Here is a 14,316-nt window from a genome sequence, read left to right as displayed (position 1 = left end):
CGTGCTGAATGAAATGCCTCATGACTCCACTGCTTTACCACCTAATCTTGTACTGAAGAATGAAGAACCACCGAACAGAATCAGAGAGCTTGTACCTTTCCCGAATACACGTAAACGTCGACACAAAGACATAATTGATTTGGCTATTATAAATATAAAATCTGCAGCAGACAAAAGGAGAAAACTACACGGTAAAGCAAATGCAAAGAAATTGTATATTGGTCAGAAAGTTCTCATTAAAGCTCATTCATTGTCACATAAGAAGAAACACTTGAGTCACAAATTCTTTCTAGTTTACACTGGACCTTACAGGATCCGACGTATACCACATGATAATTGCGTTGAAGTTGAAACTCTGCGTACTAGGAAGAGTAAAGGTTTACACCACATTGCACATGTAAAACCGTTTATTGAAAGATAATCTGCTTTTTAACTTTGTCTTTGCCATAAAACTTTTCACTTCGCATTTCTAGTATGCATTGTCAGACTTAGAAACTGTTACCATGCAACAATGTTTGAAGTTAAATATCCAATCAAGAACCAAGAGAACTTATTTAAACAGTAATTACAAATGCATTGTTATAGTGAACAGACGACACAGTGTTATTGTGTGTGTACATTCTTGCTTGTTAGTTGCATGATTATGTAACGATTATAAGGCTCACATACTTAGAACATATACTGGTACTGCTAATGTGATTTTAATGTAACATTTTGGTTTACTTGAAAATACATTCTGGATTTAAAGTACTTTCTGTGAGCTACCAGATGGTTAGTTTATGTGACAGCTACACGATTTTATCACGACGCTACTAATGAGTGACAATTTACAATGTTGCCTTTGCAGTGTTTCTGTTTTAAATCTGCACAGTTTTTCTGTATTATTCTGGAAAGTAAAACATGTTTTAGTAGTAACTTTGTGGTATAGCTACAATGAGACAGCTTTTTCCGTAGCACAACAATACGTTACAGCACCAGTACTATCTTCATCACGGCAATATGCGTAATAACTAAGATATCTATACGCAAAGCATTTCACTTTTGTTTATCATGAGGTAAGTACATTGGCTTCTGCAGAACTTAGCTTTCGGAGGACGATAACTACGACACTTCCACAGAGATTATCTTACAACAAGATGAACAGTTTAGCGCTACAGTACACGTATTTGAGTGATTAATTTTGTACTTAAAACATTTATTTTTAAAGATTTTTGAAGTACAATGATACAAAGGTTTTCCGTGATACATTTCATTCCATTGTTGTAATCTGTAACAAAAAAATGGTTCAAATGGTTCTGAGCACTATGGGACTTAACATCTGTGGTCATCAGTCCCCTAGAACTTAGAACTACTTAAACCTAACTAACCTAAATACATCACACACATCCATGCCTGAGGCAGGATTCGAACCTGCGACTAATCTGGAACACCTGAGTGCATAATTACATTAATCCTCAGGGGGGTACACGCTTACTTTGTGTACCATGTGTGTGGCAACCACAAGGAGCCCTAGCTAATATGGTATGTGCTTATACAACTTTACACATCGGTACCATATTTCTCCAACACATAATTACACAGCTACCTGATTATTTAACAGAGAAACAAACATTTTTTTACTACATCAGTGACACATGTTTACGCAATTACACAGTTGGGTAACTTCACACTTACGAAATTGTATTTTGTCTGTGCTGTGTGAACTGTTCATATTTTTTCGGAACCATTGCGATACTATGAGAGCTTTGAATGATGTATTTGGTATGAGATCATGATTTTTAAAGTACGTTTGAGGTAGATGACACTATTGAAATGAGCAGAGAATTTTCTTTAGGTTTTGAAATTATTGCAGAAAGCTACGACGTTTTTGAGATTTGACTGAGGTGTTATGATGATATTATTACGACGACGATGTGTACTATGCTGCTGAGGTATGTTTATGATTAATAAGCTGATGCTATATGAGTTATTTGATTATGCTACGTATCTGTTATGATGAAATATTGAAGAAGTGTCGACGAATATGTATACGTGTAATAAGGTAAGGAATAATGAGTAGTGGTTAGGGACTTTGGTTTGTGAAAAAGGTTGTTGGAAACCAAGAATCGTACTTTAAGAGTTATGAAATGTATGTAAATGCGTGAATGTATTACAATGCTGACGAAAATTTTTTGGACACTGTGATATCAATAGGATTTTGTTTCTACAGATTTGTAACGCAAATTCTTGACCTGTGAAATATTTTTATATGAGACTGTCACTGTAGCGGAAACTGCTGTCATAAATATTTTGGTAAGAAAGTTAAGTGACCACCTTCACGTAATGTGTCGTGGGCACCCAGCTGCATGACAGACGCCTGGAAAAAAGCCATTAGCGTGTGCCTTTCAGAGGCACAGGTGAAGAAGAAAAAAAAAGGGTGGCCATTATCCTCGCTATTGACATTCCTTTGTAGAAAGCATCGTAAATATGACACCCTCAAACTTGAAAACATGATTACACTGTAGTGTTCTTAATTTATGTTATTGACTGAAATGAAATGATGAGAAACATTTCATGTCTATTGTCTTGCTAGTTGAAAGATTGTTTACTGCATTATGAAATGCCATATGGCTAGTGAATGACGTTTCACGCCTTGCTTTGCCTATTTTGTTTAATATCTAGTTCCTAGCTGCAATGCAGCATTGGTTAAAATAAAATTTTGTAGATGTACTAATATAAATATTTTATGCCTACAGATCCAGTAAAAAAAATAACTTTATGATGGATGTACTCCCAAAAAATGAGGGAGCACAAAAAGACGTTTTCACTTCACAGGAATTGCATACATAATTTTTGTCAGTGACTTGGTAACTTGTCTGCTAGAGCAAGTTCCAGTGATGCATCACTCTAGTGTTAAGATGTGACATAGGTATTAGACATGGCAATTTTTAGTGTAATATTTTTTCTGCTTGAGCTATGTCATGTTTAGATATAAGTTATTGCATTTGCTGCTGCTGTTTACCAGGCATAGTGCTACTAAATTTCACTTTACATTACTCTGTTAAGCCAGTTTTACTACGAATTTATTTTTCTTGTTTGCTGTGCATTGCCTTATATTAATTGTAATATTGCATTTGCTTTGCTAATTTATGCTGCTTGCTTTGCCATTTTTTTTTTTATCATTGCTGTTTGTGTTAATTGTTTTGTGCTGCTGCATTGCCTAGTTCCTTAGTTTAGCATCTGAGCTCAGTAGATTTAAGTTAGCTTAAGATGGGGTAGGCTATATGAGAGAACGAGTTGTGGTGAATTGGAAGAAATGCATCGAGAAGCTGTATGAAAATGGTTTGGCCAAAAAAGTATTTTGAAAGAAGATATGAACCAAAAAAGTAGGGTTTAGGGACAACAGGTTTAGGTAGGATTTTCTTGGAAATAAATGATGAGGTAAGATAATGGAAAATAAATAATGAGGTAAGAAATATGTGAACATATAAATACAGAAAGCATGCTTGGATAGGATTTTTTTGGTGGAAACAAATGTTGAAATAAGACGAAAGATCTATGGAATGAAGTTTTTAGGTTGGACTGCAGTACCAAGTGTTACACTGAAAACAAACCCTGCCCTTTTCTCTTGTGTTATTCTGCTATGTGTTTGTGTACTCTTGTATATTTGTGTTTTTCCTGTCTTTATGTGTTTATCTGATGAGAGTTACGTTGTAGAATTTTACTGATAATATGTTATTTACTTTGTAAAGATGTTTAGACATTATTTATTCTGTTTTGTTTTAATGCTCATGTGTGAAATTAATGTTTCGAAAACTATTCTCATTATTTTATATATGTACTTATGTCATAATTCTTGTAACACTGATGTATATGTTATTTCGATTCCTTTGTAAAGCCCATATTACTACAAATGTTATCTGTATTGTTATGTTCTTTAATGATGTATTTTGTACCTTTCTTATTGTATTCTTATGTTATAAAATTGTAATTGACAGCAGTTCATCAAATTAAGTAACTTGTAAGTTCCATTTCACTGCACACGTTTCTGTTGGTCATAGTATATGGACAATATGTGAGAAGTAGGGACTGATAGTGTTTGCACGTGTGTTAATAATTCAGCAAGGGACTGGATAACAGCATTGCTGGTTCTAAGGACAATTCCAAAAACTTTGTAAGTGCACAAGTGGTGGTTATGGACTTGCTATATTATCCGCAAGACTCTTCAATGGTGATTGTGCACCTGCACAGTCAAATAGATGGCTGCTGGCCATCTCTACAAGGACTACAGTGGGTCTGCATCTTTGATGGCCCACCAATACCATTATTTCTACAAGGACTACAGTGGGTCTACACCTTTGCTGACTCACCAGTACCATTATTTCTACAAGGACTGCAGTGGGTCTGCACCTCTGGTGGCCCACCAACACCATACTCTCTACCAGGACTACAGTGGGTCTACTCTGTGATGACCTACCTACCAATATTCTTCAAAACTTCGACTGACTCTGCGGTGGGTTTGCTCTGTTGTGGCCCATTCCCTGTCTGCATGTCAAGAGTCAGCACTGTCTTTCCGTTGGAAGGACAACACTACTTCTTCAAGACCGCATGGAAATCCACTACTTCCGTGTGCATTTTCTTTTACTGCTCAGACTTTGAGAAAAACACTGCTATTTTACTGTGATGAACGATCAGGACTGTCTTCATGGACTGTGAGAAAATTTTAGCTTTTGACCAACATTGTATCAATAAGTGTGTCCATTTGATTTCTTTGTTATTGTAATTATGAATTTTTTTTCAAATCTGTATTGGCCAGTGCCCAAAAAAATTTGTAAAATTTTTTGTGGGGAGCATGGGGGCTATGTAAGTAGGCTGTTTAAGTTTTTACATTGGTAATGCCACGTAGCGCTCTGTATGTGCTGTGTGCAATCTGTGGCTAGTTTGCATTGTTGTCTGCCATTGTAGTGTTGGGCAGCTGGATGTGAACAGCGCGTAGCGTTGCGCAGTTGGAGGTGAGCCGCCAGCAGTGGTGGATGTGGGGAGAGAGATGGCGGAGTTTTGAAATTTGTAACACTGGATATCATGAACTGCTATATACATTATGACTTTTGAACACTATTGAGGTAAATACATTGTTTGTTCTCTATCAAAATCTTTCATTTGCTAACTATGCCTATTAGTAGTTAGTGCCTTCCGTAGTTTGAATCTTTTATTTAGCTGGCAGTAGTGGCGCTCGCTGTATTGCAGTAGTTCGAGTAACGAAGATTTTTGTGAGGTAAGTGATTTGTGAAAGGTATAGGTTAATGTTAGTCAGGGCCATTCTTTTTTAGGGATTATTGAAAGTCAGATTGCGTTGCGCTAAAAATACTGTGTGTCAGTTTAAGCACAGTCATGTATAATTCTTCTAAGGGGACGTGTCACCCTCTTCAACTGTCGGCGTCTCTGTCAGTCAACAGCCGAGGTCGGCCTGTACGCTTGTGTGCTGTACGTGTCCCTTCACGTTTCCACTTCACTATCACATCGGAACCAGTGGACCTAGGGATGTTTAGGAGTGTGGAAATCTCGCGTACAGACGTATGACACAAGTGACATCCAATCACCTGACCACGTTCGAAGTGCGTGAGTTCCGTGGAGCGCCCCATTCTGCTCTCTCACGATGTCTAATGACTACTGTGGTCGCTGATATGAAAAACGTGGCAGTAGGTGGCAGCTCAATGTCCGGATACTTTTGATCACATAATGCATATACAGGGTTATCCTCAAGTACCTCTGAGGTTTCAGAAGACTACTTTTCGAGAACTACAAGGCATACACATAAGTGGGTGGAGGATCACTCCCTTCGATTCGTAGTGCGCCGCTTGGCATAGTTGCAGAAAGCACCACTATACCCCCGCCGGCGAAACATTGCACTTGACAGTTCGCTTTTTGTCTAGTTAGGTTGGCTATACTGTAATAGCGATGTTGCAACAGCAGCCTCTATACACGCAGCAGACGATACAGTTTTCCGTCCCGTCTCGTAAATGCAAGCGATTGAGCAATTACAGTGTATATAAAAACTCGTTTTTAGTTGTACTACAATGACAGGAAGTAGACAACCGCATAATAATGCATGTAAAAGCATAACAATGCGCACCCTTTCGATAACGGGGCAAAGAAATACAAAAAACAAGCATCTGACGACTGGTACTTTAAAATCAATAATGTACGTAGTTTACAAAATAAATAATAACCGAGATTGCAATAAATAACCAATATTAGTAATATTTCACTCACCAATTTACAGCGATAATGGCGCAATTCCATCCAGCTCGCCATCGTCACTGTTGTGCGATTCATCGCCAAAACCGTCTTCATCGTTGTCATCAGCAAGACAAATCATTAATTGTTCACGGTCACTGATAATGCCTTCTATTGTCTGTGCTGCTCGTATAAGCTTCTCGACGTGCTCTACTTTTTTTCTCCATGAGGCTGCATCCACAGTCACAAGAGCTTCACGCAACAGCTTTTCCACCTCTGTTATGGTAAGGACTTGTTGTTGTTCTTTACATACATTTTTACATCACTCCATATTAACTCGATAGGGTTGAAATGGCAGTGATATGGTGGCAGCCTTTATTACAGTATGACCCTGCTCCTTGGCAATTTCGTCTACTACATATGTAGGTGTCGTAGGCTTTTTCTTTAACAAGAGAATATAACAGAACCTTTGTCATACTCATATCCGCTGCAATATTTCGAGCCTGTAACCACTGCACCATAACTTCTTTCCGATCATTTGTGGTTGGGGCTTTGTTCTGTATCACCGAATGATATGGAGCATTGTCCATTAGAATTGTTGTAGGGACAGGAAATTGTTTTAAAAGGTTGCTGAACCACTCAACAAATCGTGTGTGATCCATATCTTCATGGTAATCACCAGTCTTTTTTGATCTAAAAACTAAAAGTGCGTCAGGGACAAAACCACTGGGGGAGCCTGCATGGACCACAATTAATCTAGCTCCTCTTCCCGTCGGCTGATGGCCGCTTCTGCTGGGTGTGTTATCCGTCCAACATTTACTGACAGCTTCCCCGGCATTAACCCACGTTTCGTCTAGCCAAATTATGGAATGAATGTCTCTGCCCTCAATTTTGTGCAAGAAAATGCTACAGCGGTAACAATATGTGCCCTCTCTAACAGTACTTTGCGTCCGTCTAGCTTTTTGTAACGGAAACCCATATTTTTAGCACACTTTTTAGTGACGTTTTACCACCCATGAAGAGTTCACTTTCTTTTAAAGAGATTAATAACTTAGCTACAGTCGGATACTCTTTTCTGCTGTAGTAAGCATAAATATGCCTACGAATTGCATCAGTCTGGAAATAATCAGAATCTGTGATAGGACTAGGCCGCTTTTTCTTCTTTCCAGGGGTTGATAAAAATGTATTATTTGATCCAGACAGCTCGGAATCATTACGGCTCACTTCAGTATCTTCCAAGTTTTGTAGTAAGACTCCCTTACTTACTACAGTTCTTGCACTAATACCAAGAGTTTTCGACGTACGTTCCACCACTTTGTCGGCAGGAATTGATGGCTGTCCATGAATGCTTACGTAGTTTTTCTCCTGCTCGTAAAACTCACGAGTTCTGCGTAGTAACTCCAGTGCCTGGCTGTTTAGCGGCACCCCTTGACGCAAAGGATTGTCACTAGGTGAACGAAGTCTTTTCGGTGGCATTTTCCAAGTATATACACTCACAAAGTAACAAAAGTCACAACGATATAGCACACAGTACAACGAAAACACGCGGTAAACAACACACAATTCACGTTGTATACACATTCACTAAACAAAGCCGGCAACGCGGGAACTTTGACGTCACAGCACGTGAGTAACAGCAGTGCTCACTGCGCTGTGATTGGCTGGCGCCCCACGCTGAACGCCTAGCACCTCTCGTTCTTCACTTGTTACTCTGTTACACTGCCAACTTCAGACTCAAACGTCAAGTGCAATGTTTCAGCGGCCCGGGTATAGGAGGCAGGCGTGTCTGAACAACACATAAATTATCCGCTCCTTACTGTCGCGTATAATTAGGTCCTACAATCGTCTCAGTAGCTGCGCGGTTGGCGCGGCGGATTGCTCAATGAAGTGTTCGATTCCCAGCCCTGATGGAGATTACTTTTTCTCCGCTTGGGAACTGTTTTGCTGTCTGTGCCATGCGGCTATAACCTGACGCGATTCAGTATCGATAGATCCCGGTTGGCAGCATCACTGGCGGTGGCAGAGTCAGGGCGATTTTCCACCGTCAGAGGGAAGCGCAGTGACGTTTATATCGATTTAAGCGCAACAATGGGGACGATTGCTCTATCTCTCACTCTCTCAGTGATCGGGTGTCTAGCGTATTGTGTGGCGACGTCAGTATTAAGCGCCGTGACGCCGTGTCTTGTAAAATACTCGGCTCGCTGCTCCATTTGGAAATTTAGTCGGAACAGGTTACATGATATTCTATGTCGGCACGATCACTGGAGATTGTCCATGTACAAGTTATTTCGGTGTGTTGCAACCGCCTGTACTTGTATTTGGAGCACAAAGTCTTGCCCTGATTATATAACCTTACAACAGAATAACCATTTGACATAATAAGTTACATTTGATGCCGTTACATAGGTTAGTGTTACTGGTTTTTTTAAGACCACTTAGGTTAGTAAACCTCAACGTGTGCTCCCTTGGTAGCTCGGAGAACGTCGAGGCGGTATTCCAGTTCCCGCCAGGTGTTTCGTAACATGTGTTCTGTCACAGTACCCACACCAGCTTGTATCCTAACCTTCAGTTCGTCGACGTCATCAACTGGTGTGACGAAGACACTGTCCTTGATATAGCCCCAGAAAAAAAGTCAAGGGACGTAACGTCTGGAGAGGGGAGTAATGTCCAATCGGTGAATTGGAAGGAACGGTCGAACACCCTGGCCACCCAGCTCTCCAGACATTGCGCCCCTTGACTTCTTTTTCTGGGGCTACATCAAGGACAGAGTCTTCGTCACACCAGTTGCTGACGCCGACGAACTGAAGGCTAGGATAGAAGATACTGTGGGTGCTGTGACAGAACACACGTTACGAAACACCTGGCGGGAACTGTAATACCGCCTCGACGTTCTCCGAGCTACCAAGGGAGCACACGTTGAGGTTTACTAACCTAAGTGGTCTTAAAAAAGCCAGTAACACTAACCTATGTAACGGCATCAAATGTAACTTATTATGTCAAATGGTTATTCTGTTGTAAGGTTATATAATCAGGGCAAGACTTTGTGCTCACCCTGTATATTAATTCGTGTGTACAGATAGGCAAGCCAGTGAACAGAGTCCCAAAGCGGGCTGCTGCCGTTGCGCCCTCTCGAACAGCAGTGACTTTTTTGGGTTGCATACACGTATTGACGTTCGCCAGCTCACAGACTGTGCCCATATTGAGCACCTGAAATACCTGCTGGAAACTTGAGTGCCCCATTCACTGAAATGTGTCTATTTTCCTCATGTCTTGTAGTTTTCGAACAGTTTTTTTTATAAGCGCAAAATGTTTCAAGTAGATATTGATCCACAGAGGAGCCATTTGTAAGATAATTACGAGTGTATGGCCGCTAGTCACCAATGGCTTAAGTACAAAGTGTTGTCATAGTAGGAATGTGCTTAGGTTGGTGGATAAGTTCGAGGCGATTTTGTTCTGCATGTTGGTATTCCGGTTGCTATGGGTTTGATAACCGACTGTGATTTTTTTTTTGTTTTTAGTTCAGTCTTGCTACTTGAGTTCACATATTGTCGTTTTGTAGCTGCAGATAGTGACTGGATCTGTGGACGCCTGAAAATGGAGTGCAAAGTGGAGAAACGAAACATTTCTGAAATATTCTACTGTATGAGTACAGTAGAGGGGTGACAGCAGCGGAAGCAGCCAGAAACACTTGCGCCGTGTATTCAGATAATGTCACTGGACACAGTACGGCAAGAAAATCGTCTTCTCGCTTTAATGAGTATCGCTTTGGCGTTAGTGACTCTCCACATATAGGAAAACCTTCAGGATTTCTTGAAGATCGTTTGAACGTACTAATCCATTATCACCCACACATTGTACTCGATAACTTGCAGATGTGATGAAATCTGAACACTCCACCATCGTAGGACATTTGCAGGCAATGGGAAAGGTTCAAAACGCGGGTGCTATAAGACAAAATCACTCAAACCAGTGGGTGGTAATATGTGCATATCCGCTAGCTCGTCATCATTTGGCTCGTGAACAACATTGAGTATTCCTATGCTGTATCTTCATTGGTGGCGATAAATGGTGTCTTTATGCTAACACAAGAAAAAGGAGGGAATGGTTGCGCCCAAACAAAGCAGCAACTCCCATACAAAGACCTGTACGCATCAACAATAGATAGTGTTATGCATTTGGTGGAACAGCGACGGTGTGCAGTATTACGAATTGCTTCGTTGAGATGTAACCATCACTGCTGATATTTATTGTCAACAACTGAGCCGTGTTGCAGACGAAGTCCAAGGACAACGACCAGGAAGAATGCATGAACTGATGCTACTCCACGATAACGCTCGCACACTTTCTGCTACATTGTCAAAAACACTATACAGGAGTTGACTGGGATGTTATTCCGCGCACAGCTTCTTCACCAGATCTTGCTCAGATTTTCTCCTTTTCCACTCTCTATAGAACAACCTGTAGGAACTTCCTTTCCAGATGAAAATGCACTCCGAACATGGTCTGACGAGTTATCTTCCTAAAAACCACGTGATTACTATAGGATTCGAAAAGTTGTCATGAATGAGAAAATACACACATCAAAAAAAGTTTTTATCATCTCGGTTCCGAGAGTTACAGAACCTGTACAGAAAATTGGAATAGAGATAAACATAAATATCATTTCCGCCCTTTTTATTGCTCATGAAAACCACACATTGCATGTTGTACCACCATACAGCGAGGCCTTCAGAGGTCGTGGTCCAGACTGCTGTATACACAAGTACCTTTAAAACCAAGTAGCATGTCCTCTTGCTTTGATGCATGCCTGTATTCGTCGTGGCACACTATCCACAACTTTATCAAGGCACTGCTGATCCAGATTGTCTCACTCCTCAACGGCCATTCGGTGTAGATCTCCCAGAGTGGTTGGTGAGTCACGTCGTCCATAAACAGCCCTTTTCTGTGTATCCTAAGCATGTTCGATAGGGTTCATGTCAGGAGAACATGATGGCCACTCTAGTCGAACGATGTCTTTATCCTGAAGGAGTCATTCACAAGATGTGCACGATGTGGATGCGAATTGTCGTCCATGAAGGCGACTACCTCGCCAATATGCTGCCGATATGGTTTCACTATCGGTCGGAGGATGGCATTCACATATCTTACACCGTTAAGGCGCCTTCCAAGACCACCAGCGGCGTATGTCGGCCCCACATTATGCCACACCAAAATAGCAGGGAATCTCCACCTTGCTCCACTTGGTGGACAATGTGTCTAAGGCGTTCAGCCTGACCGGGTTGCCTCCAAACACGTCTCCGACGATTGTCTGGTTGAAGGCATATGCGACACTCATCGGTGAAGAGAACGTGATGCCAATCCTGAGCGGTCCGTTCGGAATGTTGTTGGGCCCATCTGTACCAAACTGGATGTCGTCGTCGTTGCAAAGATGGGCCCCGCCATGAACGTCGGGAGTGTAGTTGCGCATCACGAAGCGTATTGTGCACAGTTTGGGTCGTAACACGACGTCCTGTGGCTGCACGATAAGCATTATTCAACATGGTGGCGTTGCTGTTAGGGTTCCTCCGAGGCATAATTCGTAGGTAGCGGTCATCCACTGCAGTAGTAGCCCTTGGGTGGCCTCAGCGGAGCATGTCATCGACAGTTTCTGTCTGTCTGTCTCTCCTCCACATCCGAACAACATCGTTTTGGTACACTCCGAGACGCCTGTACACTTCCCTTTTTGAGAACCCTTCCTGGCACAAAGTAGCAGTGCGGACGCGATCGAACCGCGGTATTGACCGTTTAGGCATGGCTGAACTACAGACAACACGAGCCGTGTACCTTCTTCCTGGTGGAATGTGGAACTGATCGGCCGTCGGACCCCTCCGTCCAATAGGTGCTGCTCATGTTTACATCTTTGGGCGGGTTTAGTGACATCTCTGAACAGTCAAAGGGACTGTGTCTGTGATACAATATCCACAGTCAACGTATATCTTCAGGAGTTCTAGGAACCGGGGTGACGCAAAACTTTTTTATGTGTGTTTTATTGATGACTGAAGTCCCTGTCATGTTTGTGTCTATTAAACGTATGGAAAAACGATATGAAGTTATGTTCCAACGTAATATTTCAAATGTAAACTTTTCCATTAAGTCCACATACAATGTGGCTCAAATTTCATCCATAGCCTACTTAAAATAGAATTACAGTACTTTGTTACCACTTTACGTGTTTACAGTATGCTGTACACAATTTCTTCTTAAAGGAGATCCGCTAACTGTCGTCCTCACATTTGGATACACTACTGTTCTCGTCCCTGCAGTCAGCTATGAATTCTTTCAAACACCCCTTCATGATCTCGTAAATGTTGGCAACAGAAATCACCAATGAAGTTCCCCATTCTATAAACGAGAGTGCTGTACATTTCGCTTTTGAGATAACACTAGACAGAAAAACCCAGGTCATTGGGATTAGGATCTGGAGGTCTTCTTGGACTATATTTGCGCAGTAGATGTCGAACTAACGGAAAAGCTTGCATTTGATATACAATTGAATTCAGCTGCGGCTCATAACCTCAAATTTTTCAGTTATTTACCGACATGACCGCAGTGCATGTATGATTGTTTTTCATTAAGTACGATACTCTGAGGGTGCAAAAATCGTGGGACAGCGATATGCACATACACAGATGCTGGCAATATCACGTACACAAGGTGTAAAAGGGCAGTCCATTGGCGGAGCTGTCATTTGTACTCAGTGAAAAGGTTTCCAACGTGATTAAGGTCGCACAACGGCAATCATCCGTCTCGGAAGGTGAAATGGTACTTGGACTAGACGCGTGCGACATTCGGAAATCTTTAGGCATTTCAATATTCCGAGATCCACAGTGTCAAGAGTGTGTCGAGAATACCAAATTTCAGGCTTTACCTGTCGCCATGGACAACGCAGTGGCCAACGGCCTTCACTGAGCGACCCAGGGCATCGACGTTTCCGTAGAGTATTCAGTGCTAAAATACAAGCAACACTGCGTGAAATACCGGCAGAAATCAATGTGGGACGTACGGCGAACGTATTCGTTACGATAGAACGGTGAAATTCGGCTCTAAAAGGCTACGGCAGCAGACGACCGACGCTGGGCTTGTGACCACATCGGTTTGACCTTAGACGACTGGAAATCCATGGCCTGGAGAGACAGGTCAAGATTTGGCAAGAACTGATGTAGGGTTGGAGCGTGACGCTGGCCACTAGAAACTATGGACCCAAAGTGTCAACTAAGCACTGCGTAAGCTGGTGGTCGCTCCATAATGACGTGGGCTGTGTTTTTATGGAATGAACTGTGTCCTCTGATCAAATGGAACTGATCACTGATTGGTTATGTTCGGCTACTTGGAGATTGTTTGCAACCATTCATGGACTTAATGTTCCCAAATAACGATGGAATTTTTATGGATGACACTGCACCATGTCATTGGGCCACAAATGTTCGCGACTGATTTGAAGAACATTCTGGACAGTTAGAGCGAATGACTTGGCTACACAGATCGCCCGGCATGAATCCTTTCGAACGTTTATGGAACATGGGCGAGAGGTCAGTCAGTGTAAAACATCCTGCACCAGCAAAACCTTCGCAGTTATCAACGGCTCTAGAGGCAGCATGCCTCGGTATTTCTCCAGGGGCCTTTCAACGACTTGTTGAGCCTATGCCACGTCGAGTTGCCGCAGTATGCCGGGTAAAAGAGGTCCGACGCGATATTTGGACGTATCCCATGATTGTGTCACGTCAATTTAGTATAGCGTACGGCTGTTGCCTCCTGATCGTACCACACGCCACGCAACGGAGTGCTGCGGGTCGCCGCCCTATCAGGCTCCTGTAAGCCCGCGCGGCCCGTCATTGCCTACGACAACCGCTGCTGTACTGAGGGCGTGACATTCACCGGCTATAGCCAGTAACAGCTTGCGTCTACACACGAGACATCTTCCCGGAACTCCTCCGCCGGGCGGCCTGCGACCACCAGCCAGTGTGAGTCACAGCCTGGACACTGACGCTTCATTTCAGAGAAGTGCTGCGAGCGTATTCCTCCAAGTGCAGTCCATGTTATCGATACCATGAACATCGACAG

General features: G+C 42.2%; 1 protein-coding gene across 1 annotated transcript in view; it reads right to left on the bottom strand.

The window, feature by feature from the left end:
- The window catches only part of LOC126191594 (mite allergen Eur m 3-like), a 43,551-nt gene extending 29,463 nt beyond the window's left edge, over window positions 1–14,088 (bottom strand). The window contains exon 1 of the mRNA XM_049932579.1: window positions 14,018–14,088. Coding sequence (XP_049788536.1) covers window positions 14,018–14,088 — 71 coding nt within the window. The remainder of the gene's footprint in view (window positions 1–14,017) is intronic.
- Window positions 14,089–14,316: the final 228 nt, after the last annotated feature.

Source organism: Schistocerca nitens, chromosome 1 (genome assembly GCF_023898315.1).
Source record: "Schistocerca nitens isolate TAMUIC-IGC-003100 chromosome 1, iqSchNite1.1, whole genome shotgun sequence".
In the NCBI taxonomy this organism is placed as follows: Eukaryota; Metazoa; Arthropoda; class Insecta; order Orthoptera; family Acrididae; genus Schistocerca; species Schistocerca nitens.
This window is presented reverse-complemented; position numbering and strand designations above follow the sequence as displayed.